Source organism: Castanea sativa, chromosome 2 (genome assembly GCF_040712315.1).
Source record: "Castanea sativa cultivar Marrone di Chiusa Pesio chromosome 2, ASM4071231v1".
Classification (NCBI taxonomy): Eukaryota; Viridiplantae; Streptophyta; class Magnoliopsida; order Fagales; family Fagaceae; genus Castanea; species Castanea sativa.
Genome location: NC_134014.1, coordinates 5,907,938 through 5,924,551, shown reverse-complemented (window position 1 = coordinate 5,924,551; position 16,614 = coordinate 5,907,938). Strand labels below are relative to the sequence as shown.

The 16,614-nt window shown below is 34.5% G+C and overlaps 1 protein-coding gene across 1 annotated transcript; it reads left to right on the top strand.

The window, feature by feature from the left end:
• Nucleotides 1-3,768: 3,768 nt before the first annotated feature.
• On the top strand, nt 3,769-15,429 carry LOC142626072 (mediator of RNA polymerase II transcription subunit 33A-like). The gene is made up of 12 exons (XM_075799846.1): nt 3,769-4,055; nt 5,106-5,216; nt 6,032-6,379; nt 7,035-7,348; nt 7,449-7,540; nt 7,889-8,252; nt 9,942-10,152; nt 10,908-11,022; nt 11,180-11,341; nt 11,921-12,566; nt 13,038-13,244; nt 14,199-15,429. Exons 1-12 carry the CDS (start codon nt 3,787-3,789, stop codon nt 15,302-15,304), a joined length of 3,945 nt encoding a protein of 1,314 aa, XP_075655961.1. The 5' UTR covers nt 3,769-3,786; the 3' UTR covers nt 15,305-15,429.
• Nucleotides 15,430-16,614: the final 1,185 nt, after the last annotated feature.

Below are 16,614 nucleotides of genomic sequence, written 5' to 3'. Positions count from 1 at the left end.
CTAAAACCAAATGTTTATTCAAGCACTTTTACCCCCCACACAATAAATATAAGTAAAATGTGTAGATTAGTTTATCACTCAAACATTATAATTTATAAATCTTCCATATCTCTCTCTCTTTCAATCTTTTTTTTTTAAGTACAAAATAAATACTTAGTTGCTTTCATGTTTTATTTATCTATTATAATTCTTATGTTATTTCTATCATATTTTTGTATATTTAAAGAGTATCATAGATTGAAATCCAACATATAATAACCAAATTGAACTAAAAAATAAGAGATAAATTTAAGTTTAAGTTTTTTTTTTTTTTCTTTTCTTGAGAATGAGATAAGTTTAAGCTAACTAAGGTAATATGATTTAATTTGTGTTGAATTGTAAAAACCCACTATATTTGTTTATATATATATATATATATATATTAAATATCTATTGGTTAGCATGACCTGAATTAGGTTGCAAGATTTCGTAAAAATGAGATCACATCAAGGTATATGCTTCAATTGTGAGAATCTTTTAATTTCAAAGTAATGATATTAGTATTACCATGGAAAACATAAAGCAATACTACATGTATGTCCATAGTTATAAAATGGATGCAATAGTTAAACATTGTAAGCGTCCCAAAGTTGTTTCCTTAAAAATTGTAAATGGTAATTGTGGCGAGTGAAAAATAAGCGGGCCCAGAAATTTAAATGAATGGCTAATGTCCTACTTTTGGTCACACAATTATGTTTAGAGATGGGATGGTAGGTCTACTAATGGGTACTTGGTTACGGTTTTTGGCTGATTACGATCAAGAGAAAAAAAAGTTTATAGCATGCAGTAAGTCCGTTGAAAGAGAGAAAAACTCTGAATTGACTAAGTGTCCATCCTTGAGTTTGGTTCGAGGTCGGGGTTTCAAGCAATTTCCTTTCTTCTTTCCTTTTTCTTTCTTTTATTTTTCTCACCCTACCCTAGATCTAGATGTTTCTTGGATTTATATAATTGGCCTCAATAAATCTTGATCCTACACTTGAAGGGTTGTGATCACATTTCCTGGATCCTTGTCTCATCAGGAACTTACCAGTAGACTTTATGCTAAAGCCTTAGCTGTGTTTAACACTGTTCATGGTCACTTCCCCATCAATGCGGCCAGATGAGTGGTTGTATATCATTTAATGCGGAAGGGATGGCTTCTGTGCCCTTCCTTCTTCTTTTTCGTATTCTATGCCAAGACAATCTTTTCCTTCTTCGGTTTGCACCATGCCTTCTTTACCATTGGCTCTCGTCCTTTCGATGTTAGAAGAGTGTCCTTGGACTTTTCATCAAATAAGTTATTTCAGTCTTTTTGTAGGTTAAGTGAGCTCGGTTTAGTGCCATTTTATGAAGTTCAACTCCTCGGAAATGCTCTTTGCCCTGCTAATTAATTGCTTCAAGTCCTAGTCCCCCCACAGTAATATATATATATATATATATATATATATATATATATATTGTGCGTGCCCAAGACCAGCATTGAGGCAACAATGGGCTCACAATTTATTTGTGAGTGGGTGTGAGACTTAATCCTACTAAGTAAGGCCCCAAACCAGTGACGATGCTCTCCCTTGATTCCCTTCAATACCCTCCTGTGGCACCTCCCTTTGTTTCTCCCTGTGTATGCCTTACTTCTTTCCTCCCAAAAAAATCCAACCCCCTTTATCTTTGCTTCGACCTCCTTTTATAGCCTTTCTATGAGTGGGGTGGTCATCATTTCCTTCCCCACTCACTCACGTGTTCTCATGCCCATCAGAATCCCAAGGGATCCTCACGAATTCAGAGGATTCTCTTGGAACTTGTTCCAGATGCCAGATAGTGTTTGGGAATGAGTTTCTTTTCAGAATTGATAGTTATTGGTGACCAACCCGTGGTGACCACGTGTAGGCTTTCTTTATGGTTGGTTCAGACACCGGCCTCTTGGGAAACCCTTGGAGTGTGGTCTCCCGGGTGCCCAACACTTGGCTTAAGTTTGAGCCCAACGTGATGAAGCCTAGGGTTATCTCTCACTTATGCGTTGGGCCTTCACTGCCTTGTGGGCCTTAGGCTTTGTATTGGGCTTTGCCTGTGTGGGCCGGCTTGGTTCACTGAGCCCAACTCTCCCCCCTTCCCCCCCCCCCCCACACACACACACACACATATATATATATATATATATATATATATATTTAGAGTTTTAACCTATGACGTCTGCTCCTTATAATTGTACTTTTCATCATCCGACTAAAACACCAATCGATTTTTGGTGTAGGAGAGAATTGAACGGCAGATCTCTTATTTAACTATTAGAGATTTTACTGGTTAAATTAATTGGAACCCACATTTACACTATAATTTGTCGAAAAATTAATGAAAAAACCATATTAAGCTAAGTTATAATCCCAAATACAAAGAAAAAGAGGAACACCATACAGTCCATACCTATCGATCATAATATTTTGTATCATTTCCAAGGTATCCTAAGAAGTTAGAAATTAGCATAGATTTAGATAAGATTAAATGATTATTAGAAAGAATTTATGTAATACTTAATTTAAAAAATAATGCCATTCAAAAAATAAAATAAAACGTATTCCAATTCTTTAGACACAAACACTTTTAATGGGTAAAAAGAAATTATGTAAAGAAAAAAAAAATTTAAACATGAATAGAATGAAATAGACTAACAATTGAAAATTGAAAAATTAAAAAAAGATAAAAAAAAAACAACATTTACAACATCGAAAAAGAAAATCCATCACAAATCATAAAAATTGCAATGGAAAAGCAAAGAAGTTCAGGGGAAGAAAAAGAAAAATTGACCTTAAATCAATGGGTTTTAAATAAGTGGGAAGAGAAGCCGTTTGGTTGATAAGGAGAAACATTAGCCGTTTTTTTGATGGAAGATGATTAATTTTTGGAGAGAGAGAGAGAGAGAGAGAGAGAGAGAAGACGATTGGTTGCTAAATTTAAGGCGATTTGGATTCAATAGAAAAGTCATTAACAGGAGAAACATTATCCGTTTGTTTGATGAGAAGACGATGAGAGAGAGAGAGAGAGAGAGAGAGAGAGAGAAAAGAGGGTTGATTATAGAGAATATGTGAAGTGGAAACCAAAAAGAAAAATTTGTGACGTGACGATGATGTGACTTAACTTAAGAATAGCAAAAATAAACTAGTCTCATTACATGCGCTTCGCGCGTGCGATAAAGCTTCTTTTTAGCAACAAAAAAAAAAATTGTGTTTTTATTTTCTATATATAATTTTTATTTTGAGAATCTAATTTATAAGTGAATAAAGCAATTTGAAAATTAAGAGAAGAGTGGTCTTATTTTTTAAGCAATGTTTTGGTAGGAGTTAGAGTTGCATTTTTACCAGATTGTCCTTTAGTTTTATCTTTACTTAAACATAGGAGTGTTAGGACATTTTTGAACTAAAAAATAAAGAATCCAAACAGGAGAAACTCCTTAAATAGTAGTATAGATATTACACTTCAACTTTTAATTTAGATATATATAGAATATGGATAGAGATAGATTATATACATATTAATTTGGCCTAATATCTATCCGTTAAAATTCGATCCTATCTATAAAAAGAAATAGCTCTTTCTGTCACTTTAATTAATCTTACAACCATAAAGTCGTCGACTTACATTTGACTGTTTCTTTCTCTGACCGATTATACTGCAAATCACACATCGCAAACTATAAAAGAAGAAGCTGGCAATGGCATTGTGTATGCCTAAAAATCACAGAAACTGTTCGTAGGTAGGGACGTACCCTTTGAAATGGAGCAAAGCAATGATTGGGTCCAGGTGGTGATAGAGATAACCAAAGATGCACAAGAAAAGGGTAGTGACCCTCATGTCTGGGCAATGCAGTTGTCCAAGTTCTTGAACTCGGAGGGAGTGTCACTGCCATCCATAGAAGTGGCAGAGGCTTTGGTTTCCTACATTTGTTGGGACAACAACGTTCCCATCTTGTGGAAGTACTTAGACAAGGCCTTGGTGCTAAACATTGTGCCCCCTCTTCTCGTTCTTGCTTTGTTTTCAACAAGGTTTTTATTTTTATTTTTATTTTTTAGGTTTAGACTCTTGTTTTTTTGCCAAACATCATTTTTATCATATACCAGTTTGAACATGTCATGTAAAAAAATATATATGTTATGGAAAATGTTGTGTCCTAAATTTGTTTGTTTGTTTGTTTGTTTGTTTTTTTTTTTTGTTCGAGATATGTTTTTGGAGTTTGAGGAACGACGTGGCTGGTTTGGAGAGAAATATTTTCTTTGCAAGTGTTAAGACGGCAAAAAATAACTATTTTATCTAAAAACTGTTTGAATTTCAAGGTTTTTTAATAAGAGTTTTTGAATAAAATAATAAATAACATCTTATTAACATAGAATTTGGTGTATGAGAAAGGAGAATTGGATTTTTAAATTTTATATCAAAATATTGTGGGCATATTTTTACCTGACATGACAATATATTTTGAAAATCTAAGTATATTTTTTAATGTTTTTAACACAATATCAAATTTCGTGATAATTGAATGTTATTTATTATTCCATTCATAATCTTATTTTTTATGTATAATTTTACACTAGAAAAGCTTGAAATTTAAACATTTAATTGATAACATAGTTATTGATTTTTGATTTTCTGGAAAACATAGAGAATATAAGAAGAAAATTTAATCTAATGGTGGATTTATTAAAATTCATATCCAATAAAATGATATTGAGTAGAGTTATAATCAAATTTTTTCCAAATATTTCAGGTTTTTAGAAAGAAAGATGCTTCGTCCACAACATTTTTACAAAATTTTCACAACACATCATAAGTGATTAGTTGTTATTGGTTCAAATTTGAACCTAACATTAATATTACTTTTTTGCTCTAACAATAACAACTAGTAACAACTTACCATTTAAAATTTGTTATAAAAATATTGTGAAAATGTTGTAAATACATCCTTCCACTTTTAGAAATGGGTCTTTGTCTATCTTTTTACTAAAAAACAAAGTTACTACTCATTCTGTCCACAAAAAAAAAAATGTTGTCAGTGGATTGTTCAGTTTCCTTTCAAATTCATGTTCATTCGTTTACAGGGTTATTCCAAGTCGTCGTCACCAGCCGGCAGCATATAGGCTTTTCATGGAGCTCATTAAGAGACATGCCTTCAGCCTTAAATCTCAAATAAAGGGCATGAATTATCAAAGGCAAGTTTTAAATTTTGTTTTGCATATCATATTAGACAGACTGGATTATTTATGAACTGTCTTCATTATTGTTTAAGTCAGTGCTATATTGCCTTCTTGTCTTGAATTTATCTATAGGTGTGTTTTTGAGGAATATTTTATATTGTGTCTTGTTTTCTGCAACAAAACTTTCTGAAGTCAAGAAAACCCAAAGTACTTAATTCTTATGGATTTAAGTTACATATTACGTGAAGATTTTCCATGCAAAGTAAGGATAGTTGTTCTAGTTCTGCAGTGGAAACCAAAAATACTGGATGATGCTCTTCTTTTACGTATCTTTTGGTTTCGTAAGCAGCTCTAGTGTCATCTACACGGTTTTTGTAAACACCCCTAGAAGGAAAATAGAACATATCTGCCAATTGAGAATAGAAGTGGACGCAGCAATGAATGAGAGGATACTAAATTTACCCCAAGGACACTGTATTTTTCATGCCACCATTGATATGATCATCTCAATGTAATTTAATTTTTTCATACTACATGTAAATCCCAAATTAGTAACAAGTTTCTATTCATGTGCCCATACAAATCCTTATGTTACCTAAAATACAAGTACTCTACGGCCTAGTCTACATTAATATTCTGTTAATTATTTATATGTCAATAAAATCATTTGCAATTAGTATAATCTTCTCTCTCTAGTGACTAGTCTCTAGTATAATTGCTTTAGAATGAGTTTGATGTTGTTAAAATGATTGCAATATTTGATGTCATTCCATAACATTGCATTCATTCTGGCTTTTCATTGACAATTTCTAGTGTATATTTCTATTCAGGGTTATGCAATCGATAGATACTATTCTTCAGCTCTCCCAGATATTTGGTCTGAAAACTAGTGAAGCTGGGACTATTGTGGTTGAGCTCATCTTTTCACTTGTGTGGCAGTTACTTGATGCATCATTAGATGATGAAGGGTTGCTAGAACTTACCTCAGAAAAGAAGTCTAGATGGGCAACTAATCCTCAAGATATGGAAATAGATGGTCATGATACATATGATGAGAAGCAGAGTGAATGTCATGAAAGAATGCAGAAATTTAATACATTGATGGCTATTGAGCTTATTGGGCAATTTATGCAGAATAAAGTAACTTCCAGGATTCTTAACTTAGCACGCCAGAACATGTATATGCTTATGTCTCTTAGTATTTCCTTTTTCACAATTTATTCACTATTGTTGCTATATTGTGTAAGTGAAAGCACACTAAAACTTCACCAATTAGTACTAAAGTGAATTTCTCTTGGACTTTGCTATGACAATTTAATGGAAAACAATGCACACACAACTGAGTTTTTTCCTACTTATATGTATCAGCTACTTGTTCTATAATTTTCTCTCGCTTTTTTTTAGTTCATTCCCTTTTACCCTTCTTTAAGTCCTATAGGTTTGATCTTGTATAATCTGTAATCACCATCTGATTTTGATTAAGTTCAGTGGGAGAATTTATTTTATCACAGATTCATATTCCAATGAAGAAACCCCATTTTCTTTTCAAAAGAAAAGGAAACCCTCTAAAGCAATCCAAATGATGCTAAATCTTAAGCCATTACGTCCAGCCAATGACCTTTAAGCCATATGACATCTTCACCCTATAACTTAAGGTGGTGAGTAAGGTCATGGTTTCAAAATCCATTGGGTGCATGAGTTAACTGCAACAACAAACAAACAAATGAAAAAATAAGGGAAGACCATCATGTAATTTTGCAGATAGCTTACTTAGTTTCCTGCTTGGTCTTTGTCCTGAACGATTTTGCTTAACATTTAGTGCCACATTGTAAGGTCCTCACATTGGAAAGGATTTACCCAGCGCTTACGGCTGCTTCAAGCAAACTCATCAGCTTTGAAAAATGCAGAAATAACTCCTGAGGCACTTCTGCAGTTGGCTTCAAATTCTCACCTTGTCTCTCAAGAAATCAGATTAAAGTCTAGGCTAAATTCCCATGACATTGTGGTTATTGGTGCTCTGGCTTCTTCTACCAGTCTGTGCAATGGGGCTAGTCATTCTGATCATTGGCTCCCACTTGATCTGATTTTGGAAGATGCTATGGATACAAAAGAGGTCAATGTCATAGGCGCCATTGAAAACATCAAAGGTGAAGAATTGTTATCCCAAACAATTTTATTTTAAATTGTAGAATCTCATTGCTTAACAAACTGGCATCTATGTGAATGTTGAAATTTCATTTTGTGCAGGTTTGATTAAGGTCCTCAAAGCCATAAATTTCACCACCTGGCACAACACCTTCTTGGGCCTGTGGATTGCGACTCTTCGTCTTGCACAAAGGGTAAAAAATATTTGTGGTTGAACTCGAAATTTTATTCTGTCTTTGATTTTTTTCCTTGGTTCTCTGGAACATAGAAAAATGATGCTTCCTTGAAGATTCACGTTGAGGCTCCTTAAAACTTATAATGTTCTTGGGGAAGCGGTCCATACTTGGTTGTTTGGGTTTCCTGCTGGTGAATTACATTCTATTACCATCAAACTGTCAGTTTCTTGTTAATAAATTGATCGACAGGAGCATCGGAGTCAATAGATTGAGTTATATTCTTTGCATATCATTAGGTGTCATATAGTTCTATTTCTAGGAACTGAACTGATTGACCTTTCCATTTTAATTTTTTATTATTGTTAGGGTCGGGATTCCATTTACAGTCCTAGGTTTCGTCTAGATAATCGGTTTTGCACCTTACTGTGCATCATAACTCTAGTGGTTGCTGATTTTATTGACGAAGAGGAAAGTAGTGCACCACTTGATGAAACAGAATATGGCTCGACAAGTAGCTGGAAAGAAAGAAGTGTTCCAGGAAAGTGTCGCAATGAGTTGGCCTCCAGCTTACAGATGCTAGGCGATTACAAGGGGTTGCTGATTCCTCTTAAATCCACTGTTTCTGCAGCAAATCAGGCTGCTGCAAAGGCAATGTTCTATATTTCAGGCATCAATATTGAAAATACAAACTTAGAATGCATCAGTATGAATCATATGCCAGCTAATTGTGGTAAGTAATGACAGGTTCTCATTCATTATCTACTATTTACAAAAGCTTTCTGTAAGCGTAAAGTTCAAACTCATATAGCATTGTGATAACTGTCTAGAGGGTACAGTGGTGAACTCACTCAGTGTACCTCTTGAAAATCATGCATCTGACAATTCATCTGAAAGATATATGTAAGCTTCTCATTATTTATCATTCTTGTTTAATGTTCTTTAAGGCTGTAGTGATCTAGTTGAAGTGAGCTCAACTTAAATTTGGATATAGATAAAATATCGGTGGTGTGTAAAAGTCTATGAAGCCTACTCACTATTTTGTTCCCATTTATATCAAAAGCAAGAGTGAAAAAAGCAGAGGCACTCAAGATTTTTAGTTACACCAAAATAGGAAAAAGTTAAAATTTGATGCATCGCACTAATAACACTTGATTATTTGATATTCTCAGACAACAAAAAGAAGTTTAACCCGGTTTGTTAGATTGTATCCTTTTAAGTTTTCTCCCTAAGCCATAAAACAGCGTTCTCGCATTATAGTCTTCTGCTTATGTATTTCAACATCTTAGTTTCTCTTCCAAATATTCTTTTTGTATTTTTATGTTGGAAGCATTCCATTTCACTCATATGCATCCTTTGTCCCAAAACATGAAACTACGTTGGATGCTAATACAAGTTTCTTATTTTGACACAAGTAAAAATTTAGCTCCAAAACGGTTTGGATATCTTCCTCCAACCCACTATGTGACAATTGAAAGGACCATCCATGTTTAGTTTTAGTCATATGACATTTTGATGAGTCATGTGACTTGTTTAAATAATACACATGGATAATCTTATAAATTGCCATGTAGTGTGTTGGAGGAGAGAGCTCCAAACTGGTTTGGGGCTGAACTTTGTCCTTGACACAAATATGCAGTGTTGGACACAACCACTCCCAGAAATCTATATGCAATGATGTGGCTATTTGTTTTTCTCTTTGTCAACATACATCTATTGAGTGTCATATGCATGCAAAACTATAGATACTATGACAATTATGAACTAGGGATTACCTCCTTGATGGATAATGTGTAATACACTTTCTTAGGCAGCCCTTTGATTTTTATTTTTTGTCTTGCAACAAGTGGGGGGAGGGGGATTCAAAACCAAGTTCTCCTCCAGCCATAAGGCTGTTGGCACTTGGCAGGCAACCTCGTGATTGATGCTATGTGAGTTTGAGAATTTATGTTTACGATATTCATCTCAATGGAGGTACAATATAGTGTACAAGGCAAGTAATAAATAGGGAACAATATACGCCTAAATGAAAGCATGAATATATGTAACACAGTATCAGTCAAGCTTTAATATGTGTAACATAGCATCAATTAATGGGCTGCCTAACACACTTGAAGTCTATAAACTTTCTAGGTGAGTGAGTGTCATTTCATTTATGTCTGAAAGCATGTGTCCCAGACCAGATGGACTAGAGCGTCATGTCCTCTCTTGTCCAACACATAAGTTTTCATTTTTTCCTATAGTGTTCAACAAATAAATTTTCATATAAAAGTATTCCACAGATTGTAGCTTCAACTTCGTGCTCTATCCAATTCTTCAGTGCCACTTGTGTTTGTCCTTGTAGCATATTTGTAATGCCTTCTAATCCAAGATTTTGCAGCATGTGAAATGCTTTCTAAAATTAGTTCTATCCTTGTTTCAGCTGGAAACATGCGGCATCTAATAGTTGAAGCTTGTATAGCTAGAAATCTACTGGACACATCAGCATATTTCTGGCCGGGCTATGTGAATGGAAAGATCAATCAAATACCGGTTAGTTCTCCAGGACAAGTGCCTGGTTGGTCATCATTAATGCAGGGGGAATCGCTTACTCCAGTAATGATAAATGCTTTGGTATCCACTCCTGCTTCAAGGTATATTCACACTTGTTCCTTTTAAAGTTCAACTGAACTACGCTCAAATTGAACAAGCCTTTACCATATGTAATTGGTATTAGCTACATGAGCCCTTTATTTAACTAATCTGGATCTGGTGCATGAAAGTAGAGGCACCTCAACTCAATTCTCTAAACCATTATTTTTCATAAAATGTGACTAAGACATTCACTAGCCATCAACTTGCAACCCTCTTCCTTTGTTGAGGCTTAGAATTGGTTGTGTGGCATTTAGCCTAGGTGGATACATGCATTTAGTATCAGGGGTGGTCCAAGAAATGAACTTGGAATTGAGCAACACAACAATCAATAATCATACCACTTGATTCATCTGCTCCTAATTGGCATAGTTCCCAGTAAAAATGACCATATCCAAATTTGTTTGATTTCGCAACTTAGAATTTCTATGTTAAGACTTTTATTTGACTCTTAAATCTTATAATTCCAGTAAAGATGCCTAGAGGTCAGATCATATAATTGTTTGACAATGCCAACTTTAATGTAACATTTTGAACCCTCTACTTCTATGTTTTTTAAAATGTTAATGGAGGTTGGACATAATAATTTTGAAGTTAAAGAGAAAGCATAACTTTTAGATTAGCTAATTTCTCTGACTGGGGCCTGGTCTTTGGTTACACCATTTTTATTCTGAAGCCAGGTTTATCAAATGCTCTTTTTAGTAGATCTATCCATGTTAAAGCAACTAAATTAAACTCATGGATTATTTGGTGGAAGTTTAGCAGAGCTTGAGAAAATATTTGAGATTGCTGTCAATGGTTCAAATGAAGAGAAGATATCAGTGGCGACAATTCTTTGTGGGGCCTCCCTAATCCATGGTTGGAAAGTACAGGTGATAAATTTATCTACCTGATCATACAAATATCACATTCATACTTGAGCCATTGGTTCCTCCCAATGATTTCATTCCCTTTCTTCGTTACTTCTTACAATTTTCTTGCTGAATTATTGAGCTACTCTGGTTAAATGAATATCTACATTTCATGTAGGAACACACTGCTGATTTCATTATAAGATTATTGTCTCTTCCAGCTCCTGCAGATTACTCAGGGAGGGAGAGCCATTTGATAGGTTATGCTCACATGCTGGATATACTTATTCTTGGAATAACATCCCTTGAATGTCTTCAGCTTTTCTCACTACATGGCTTGGTATATGTCGCTTCCTCTGATTCAAACATCTCCATACATAAATAAGAAATGATATTATGTCGGTTGAATACATGTCTTTAGTAAGTGACAGGATTTAGTGAATCTATGTTTCCACATAATCTGTCTTTATAGAATACTATCCTAACAGTTAATTTGGTTGCCAAGATGGTTTGCAACATGCATTGAAATGGCAGCATCAATATGACATGACTTGAAGGTGCTTTATGGATAGCCAGATGGCCAGGAAAATTTTGGATTAGAAGATGGATGTAAGACAAGATGGCTAATGGTTTAACTCAGTCTAGCTCTTGGTGAAGCAGAATGGTGGCAAAGCTATTCTCACTGTTGAGCATTTTAGTTGCTTTTTTATTTGGTATTATTGAAATGAGAATCTTTCAGCTACTAAATGGAGCATACTTATAAAATTGAACAGTGTAGGGGCATCCAGGAACGATGTTAATGGTGCACTAATATATGGATTAAGTTGAATATGGATTGTATTGAGCTTTAATTCTGCAGATTTGTTAGAGAGAAAGGCAATGCTATAGACTAATTATTTTTGTCTACTTTTGTTTCCAGGTTCCACACCTTGCATGTTCATTGATGTCAATCTGTGAGGTTTTCGGGTCATGTGTGTCCAATGAGTTGTGCACTGCTGCAACTGGGGAAAAAATCTCTGCCCACACTGTGTTTTCAGATGCATTTACTCTTCTTTTAAGGCTATGGAGGTTTTATCATCCTCCGATTAAACTGCGAACAGGGATTGCAGTCCAAATTGAATTCTTCCAAACTCCAGAATACCTATTACTTTTACGTAATTTTTACCTGCTATCTCATGGACGCAACCACCAAAGTCGAAATAAAAGGAGACACAAAGCTGTTGCAAGGTCATTAAGTCCACACCCCATATTCATTTGCTCATTTCCAAAAATGAGAGATTGGTATCAGCAGCATGTTGCAAGCATACATTCAACCCTCTCTGGACTTGTTCTAGAGGCTCATGTTCATCAGATTGTTGATGCGCTTCTTGGAATGATGTTCAGAGGAAGTCAGTCTCTGCATTCTGTTAGTTCTGGAAGTAGTGTCCGTGGACCTAAGGATGAAGACACCTTTCTAAGACTAAATTTGCCGGCATGGAATATACTGGAAGCGGTTCCTTTTGCGGTTGAAGCTGCTTTAAAAGCCTGTGCTAATGGAAGACTTTCTCCCCGTGAACTATCTACAGGTCATTCTCATGTCACTATTTGATTTGTATTGGTGAAATCAACTTTTTTTTGATATGTTCCTCTAGGCAAACAAGTCAAACTATATGTTTCATTTTCCGCTCTGCCTGATAATCTATGATTCTTTTGGCAATTCTCATGTTACTATTTGATTTCTATTGGTGAAATAAACTTTTTTTTGATATGTTCCTCTAGGCAAACAAGTCAAATTATATGTTTCATTTTCTGCTCTGCCTGATAATCTATGATTCTTTTGGCAACTCTTATTGCCAGCCTAACCGGTGATAATCTTAGACTTTAACTAATCACAATTATTCATTTTACCTTGGAAGCCAAAAGAAATAAATTATTATTATTATTATTATTATTATTTTTTCCAACTAAGTTGACCATTTGTTTTAGAAATAGTTAATATTCATTATTGCTTGAATCAAATAGGTACTGATATAACCTAAAATATTTTAATGTCTCAGGGCTTAAAATGTTATGTAATTTTCTTCCTGCGTCTTTGGCTTCCATTGTAAGCTACTTCTCATCTGAAGTATGCCGGGGTGTTTGGAAACCAGTTTCTATGAATGGAACGGATTGGCCCAGCCCTGATGCAAACTTATCTGATGTCGAGGAGCAGATAAAGAAAGTTGTAGCTGCCACTGGTGTTGATGTTCCAAGCATTGCCTCAGGTTCATTTTACCATAATATAAATATACATATACATATACTCATGTGTTTGTAGTTGTGTGTAAGGATCAAAGTCATACGTCTGCCCACATTTTTAGTTCTCTTACTTATGAATGAGCCCCCCAACCCCAGGATCATGGAAGTCCTTTTGATCCTGGAACCTTCTACATGAGTGTTATGCATGTATAAACAAGGACAACAAATTTAAAAAATAAAGAAAGAAAGTAAGAAATTTATTATTTTCCAAACCAGAAGTATTTATTTATTTATTTTGATAGGTAATAAAAACCTTTATTAATAAAATATCTGCAAGTACACTGGGAGTATACTAACAGAACATGTACAACTCTAAAATTACAAAAATCAATAAGTTCAACTAAATTAAAGAATGTAAACCCTGAAGCTGTCATCCACTCAAGAAGCGTCTTCATGAAGGAACCTTTCAGCCCTATCTTAGTCCTCTCACACCCATCAAAAGTCCTTTCATTTGTTTCCCTCCAAATACACCACATCAAACAATAATCTTCCAAATTTCAACACGTCAATGATACCCAAAACCTCCTTGCCAATAGAATAGTAAATCAGTAACCTCCTAGACATCACCCACTAAATCCTAAACAGGAAAAAAACCAAATCTCACAATTCTCTAACCAAGGAACAATGCAATAACAAATGGTCCACTGCTTCATCATCTCTTAAACATGCAACTCAACTAACCAGCAGTATTTAGGTAAATATATAGAGGTCTGGTTGATGGTGCTTAAAAATACTCCTTTGCAAAACCAATTAATACTCTCATGTCTATGCCCTTTACTTTGGCTTATTTTGGGCACAAGGTTTAACTATCAAAACTCTTCTTTTAAATGTTTAGCAATTAAATTAGTATCAAGGGTTTCTCCATATATTAATCTAGAAACAGTCTCTTCAGTATTCTAACTGATTTGTAATTTTCACAGGTGGAAGCTCTGCACCCACACTTCCACTGCCCCTGGCTGCCTTTGTATGCCTAACCTTAACCTTTAGAGCTGTGGAAAGTCCACTCTATTTGGCTATCCCAGCCTTGGAATTTATTGCTGCAGGATCCCCATGGCCTTGTATGCCAATTGTGGCTTCCCTGTGGTGCCAAAAGGTGAAACGTTTGTTTGACTACTTTGTATTTAGTGCATCTCGTTCAGTCTTTCTCCAAAACCATAGTGCTGTGGTAAAACTTCTTCAAAGCTGCTTCACTGCCACACTAGGCATAAATTCCTCTCCTGTCTCAAGCAATGGTGGTGTCGCCGTCCTTCTTGGTAATGGACTTAAATTCCCTTTCAACGATTGGTCTCCTGTTGCCCCTGGGATTCTCTTTCTACATGCCATTCGATCCTTAAAAGGAACTCTTCTAATTACAGAAGATATTCTCTCTCTGTTGATGCATTCTGTGAGAGAAATAGCATATAGTGGACTTCATAGAGAGACATTGGAGAAGATGAAGACTACCAAAAATATAGTAAGATCTGGAAAAGTTTCGTTTGCTGCAGCATTGGCACGGGTGAAACTAGTGGCTTCTCTTGGGGCTTCTTTAGTATATATATGTGGAGGATTCAGTTTGGTTCAGCCATTGTTTAAAGAAACTTTGACTTCATGGCTTATATCTCCTCACAGTTCAGAGCTGGAAGGAAGGTCAGAAGGGATGGTTGAAGTGCTAATGGGATATGCACTTGCATACTTTGCATTTCTATGTGGAGCTTTTGGTTTGGGTGTTGACTCATCATCATATGCATCAAATTGGCGCCAAGATATCCTCAAAGGCCATATGAAATTCTTAGCGAATGCACTTGATGGGAAGATATCACTTGGATGTCATCGGGCAACTTGGCATGTGTATGTTTCAGAGTTTTTGAGCTTGATGACGGATTGCGCACCAACTTGGGTGCTGAACACAGATGTAAATGTGTTGAAGAGTATAAGTAGAGGTCTGAAGCAGTGGAACAATGAGAAGCTTGCTTTTGCGTTGCTTGTTATTAGTGGGGCTGGTAATATGGGTGCAGTTGCGGAATTCATTATTGAAAATGCCTTGTAATTTCTTTTTTTTCTTTTTTTGTCCTTCCTTCTATTTTAAAAAGGTAATTTTACATTATAAATGCAGTTAAAATCTACTTTACATGTAATAAATTTATGTTGTAATAAACCTTCTCTACTGATGAAAATCTTTAATAGTTAAACTCTACTTTACCCATAATAAATTTATGTTGTAATAAACCTTTTCTACTAATGAAAGTCTTTAATTTTTATTTGTATGAGAAATTATGTGGTGTATGAGGAATATCTTCTTGGTGAAAAGGCTAACGTATATGTAAAGGGATTTTTTGGGAAAAAGACTAATGTATATGTAAAGGAATCTCAAAACAACGGCTTGGCTATCGTATATGTAAAGAAATTTCTTAGGAAAAAGGCTAATGTATATGTTTTTTGAAAGGAGGCTAATGTATATGTGAAGGAATCTCAAAACAACAGCTTATCTATACTTAGGCGGTACATTGCTTGATTTTTCACCATCTAGCTTCTTTTGAAGAAACTAGACAAGTGCATTTTGTTAGTTTCCTCCAATATTTCAATAATTGTAATATTTAGTATTCTATTTTATAAACAAATTAGAAATACAATAGAAGTGGTGCAATAATTTATTCAACTATGTGTTTACAAATTTAAAAATTGTATGATATTGTGACTAATGTGGTCGATACCATACTGATACCGATCAATATGTACCGTATTGATACATATACCCGTATCGAAATACCAACGCTTTGTACCGGTTTAAATACCGGCCGTATCGGTCATACTGGCTGATTGCAGGCAATACCGGCCGGTACATAAAAAAAGTTTTTTTTTTTTTTTTTGTAATTTTTGAATTTTTGTAAGGACAGAATGGTAACTTACTTGCATTAACTTATTAGTATTATTTTTTTTCTTAGTATGCAATTAAAAATTAAGCTTTCTATTTTTTATATTATGTTTTTTTTTTCTTTTAATTGATGCTAAAGTCTAAAATCATGAATAATTTGTTTTGAATTGAGTTAATGTTTTATGGTAGACTTTTATATTTATTATAATATAAATATATATATATATATATATATATATATATATATATATATATATATGTACACACACATGTATATTTATAAATATAAAACAATAATGGTAAACCAGAAACGGTACACCGGTATTGACCAGTACGGAAATATATCGTTTCACTAGTCAAACCGGTATAGCCTCCGGTACGAGATTGACTCCCTTGATTGTGATTGATATAGATAAGCAAGTTTCATGCCTACTAAAAAATGCAAATATCATTTTGATAAATAAAAATAAAAATATCCTTTAGTA

Coding starts and splice junctions, on each gene's coding strand:
- LOC142626072 (XM_075799846.1), top strand. CDS start 3,787: ATGGAGCAAAGCAATGATTGGGTCCAGGTGGTGATAGAGATAACCAAA. Junction 12,567..13,037: donor TCCCCGTGAACTATCTACAG/GTCATTCTCATG, acceptor TTAATGTCTCAG/GGCTTAAAATGTTATGTAAT. Junction 13,245..14,198: donor TGTTCCAAGCATTGCCTCAG/GTTCATTTTACC, acceptor TAATTTTCACAG/GTGGAAGCTCTGCACCCACA.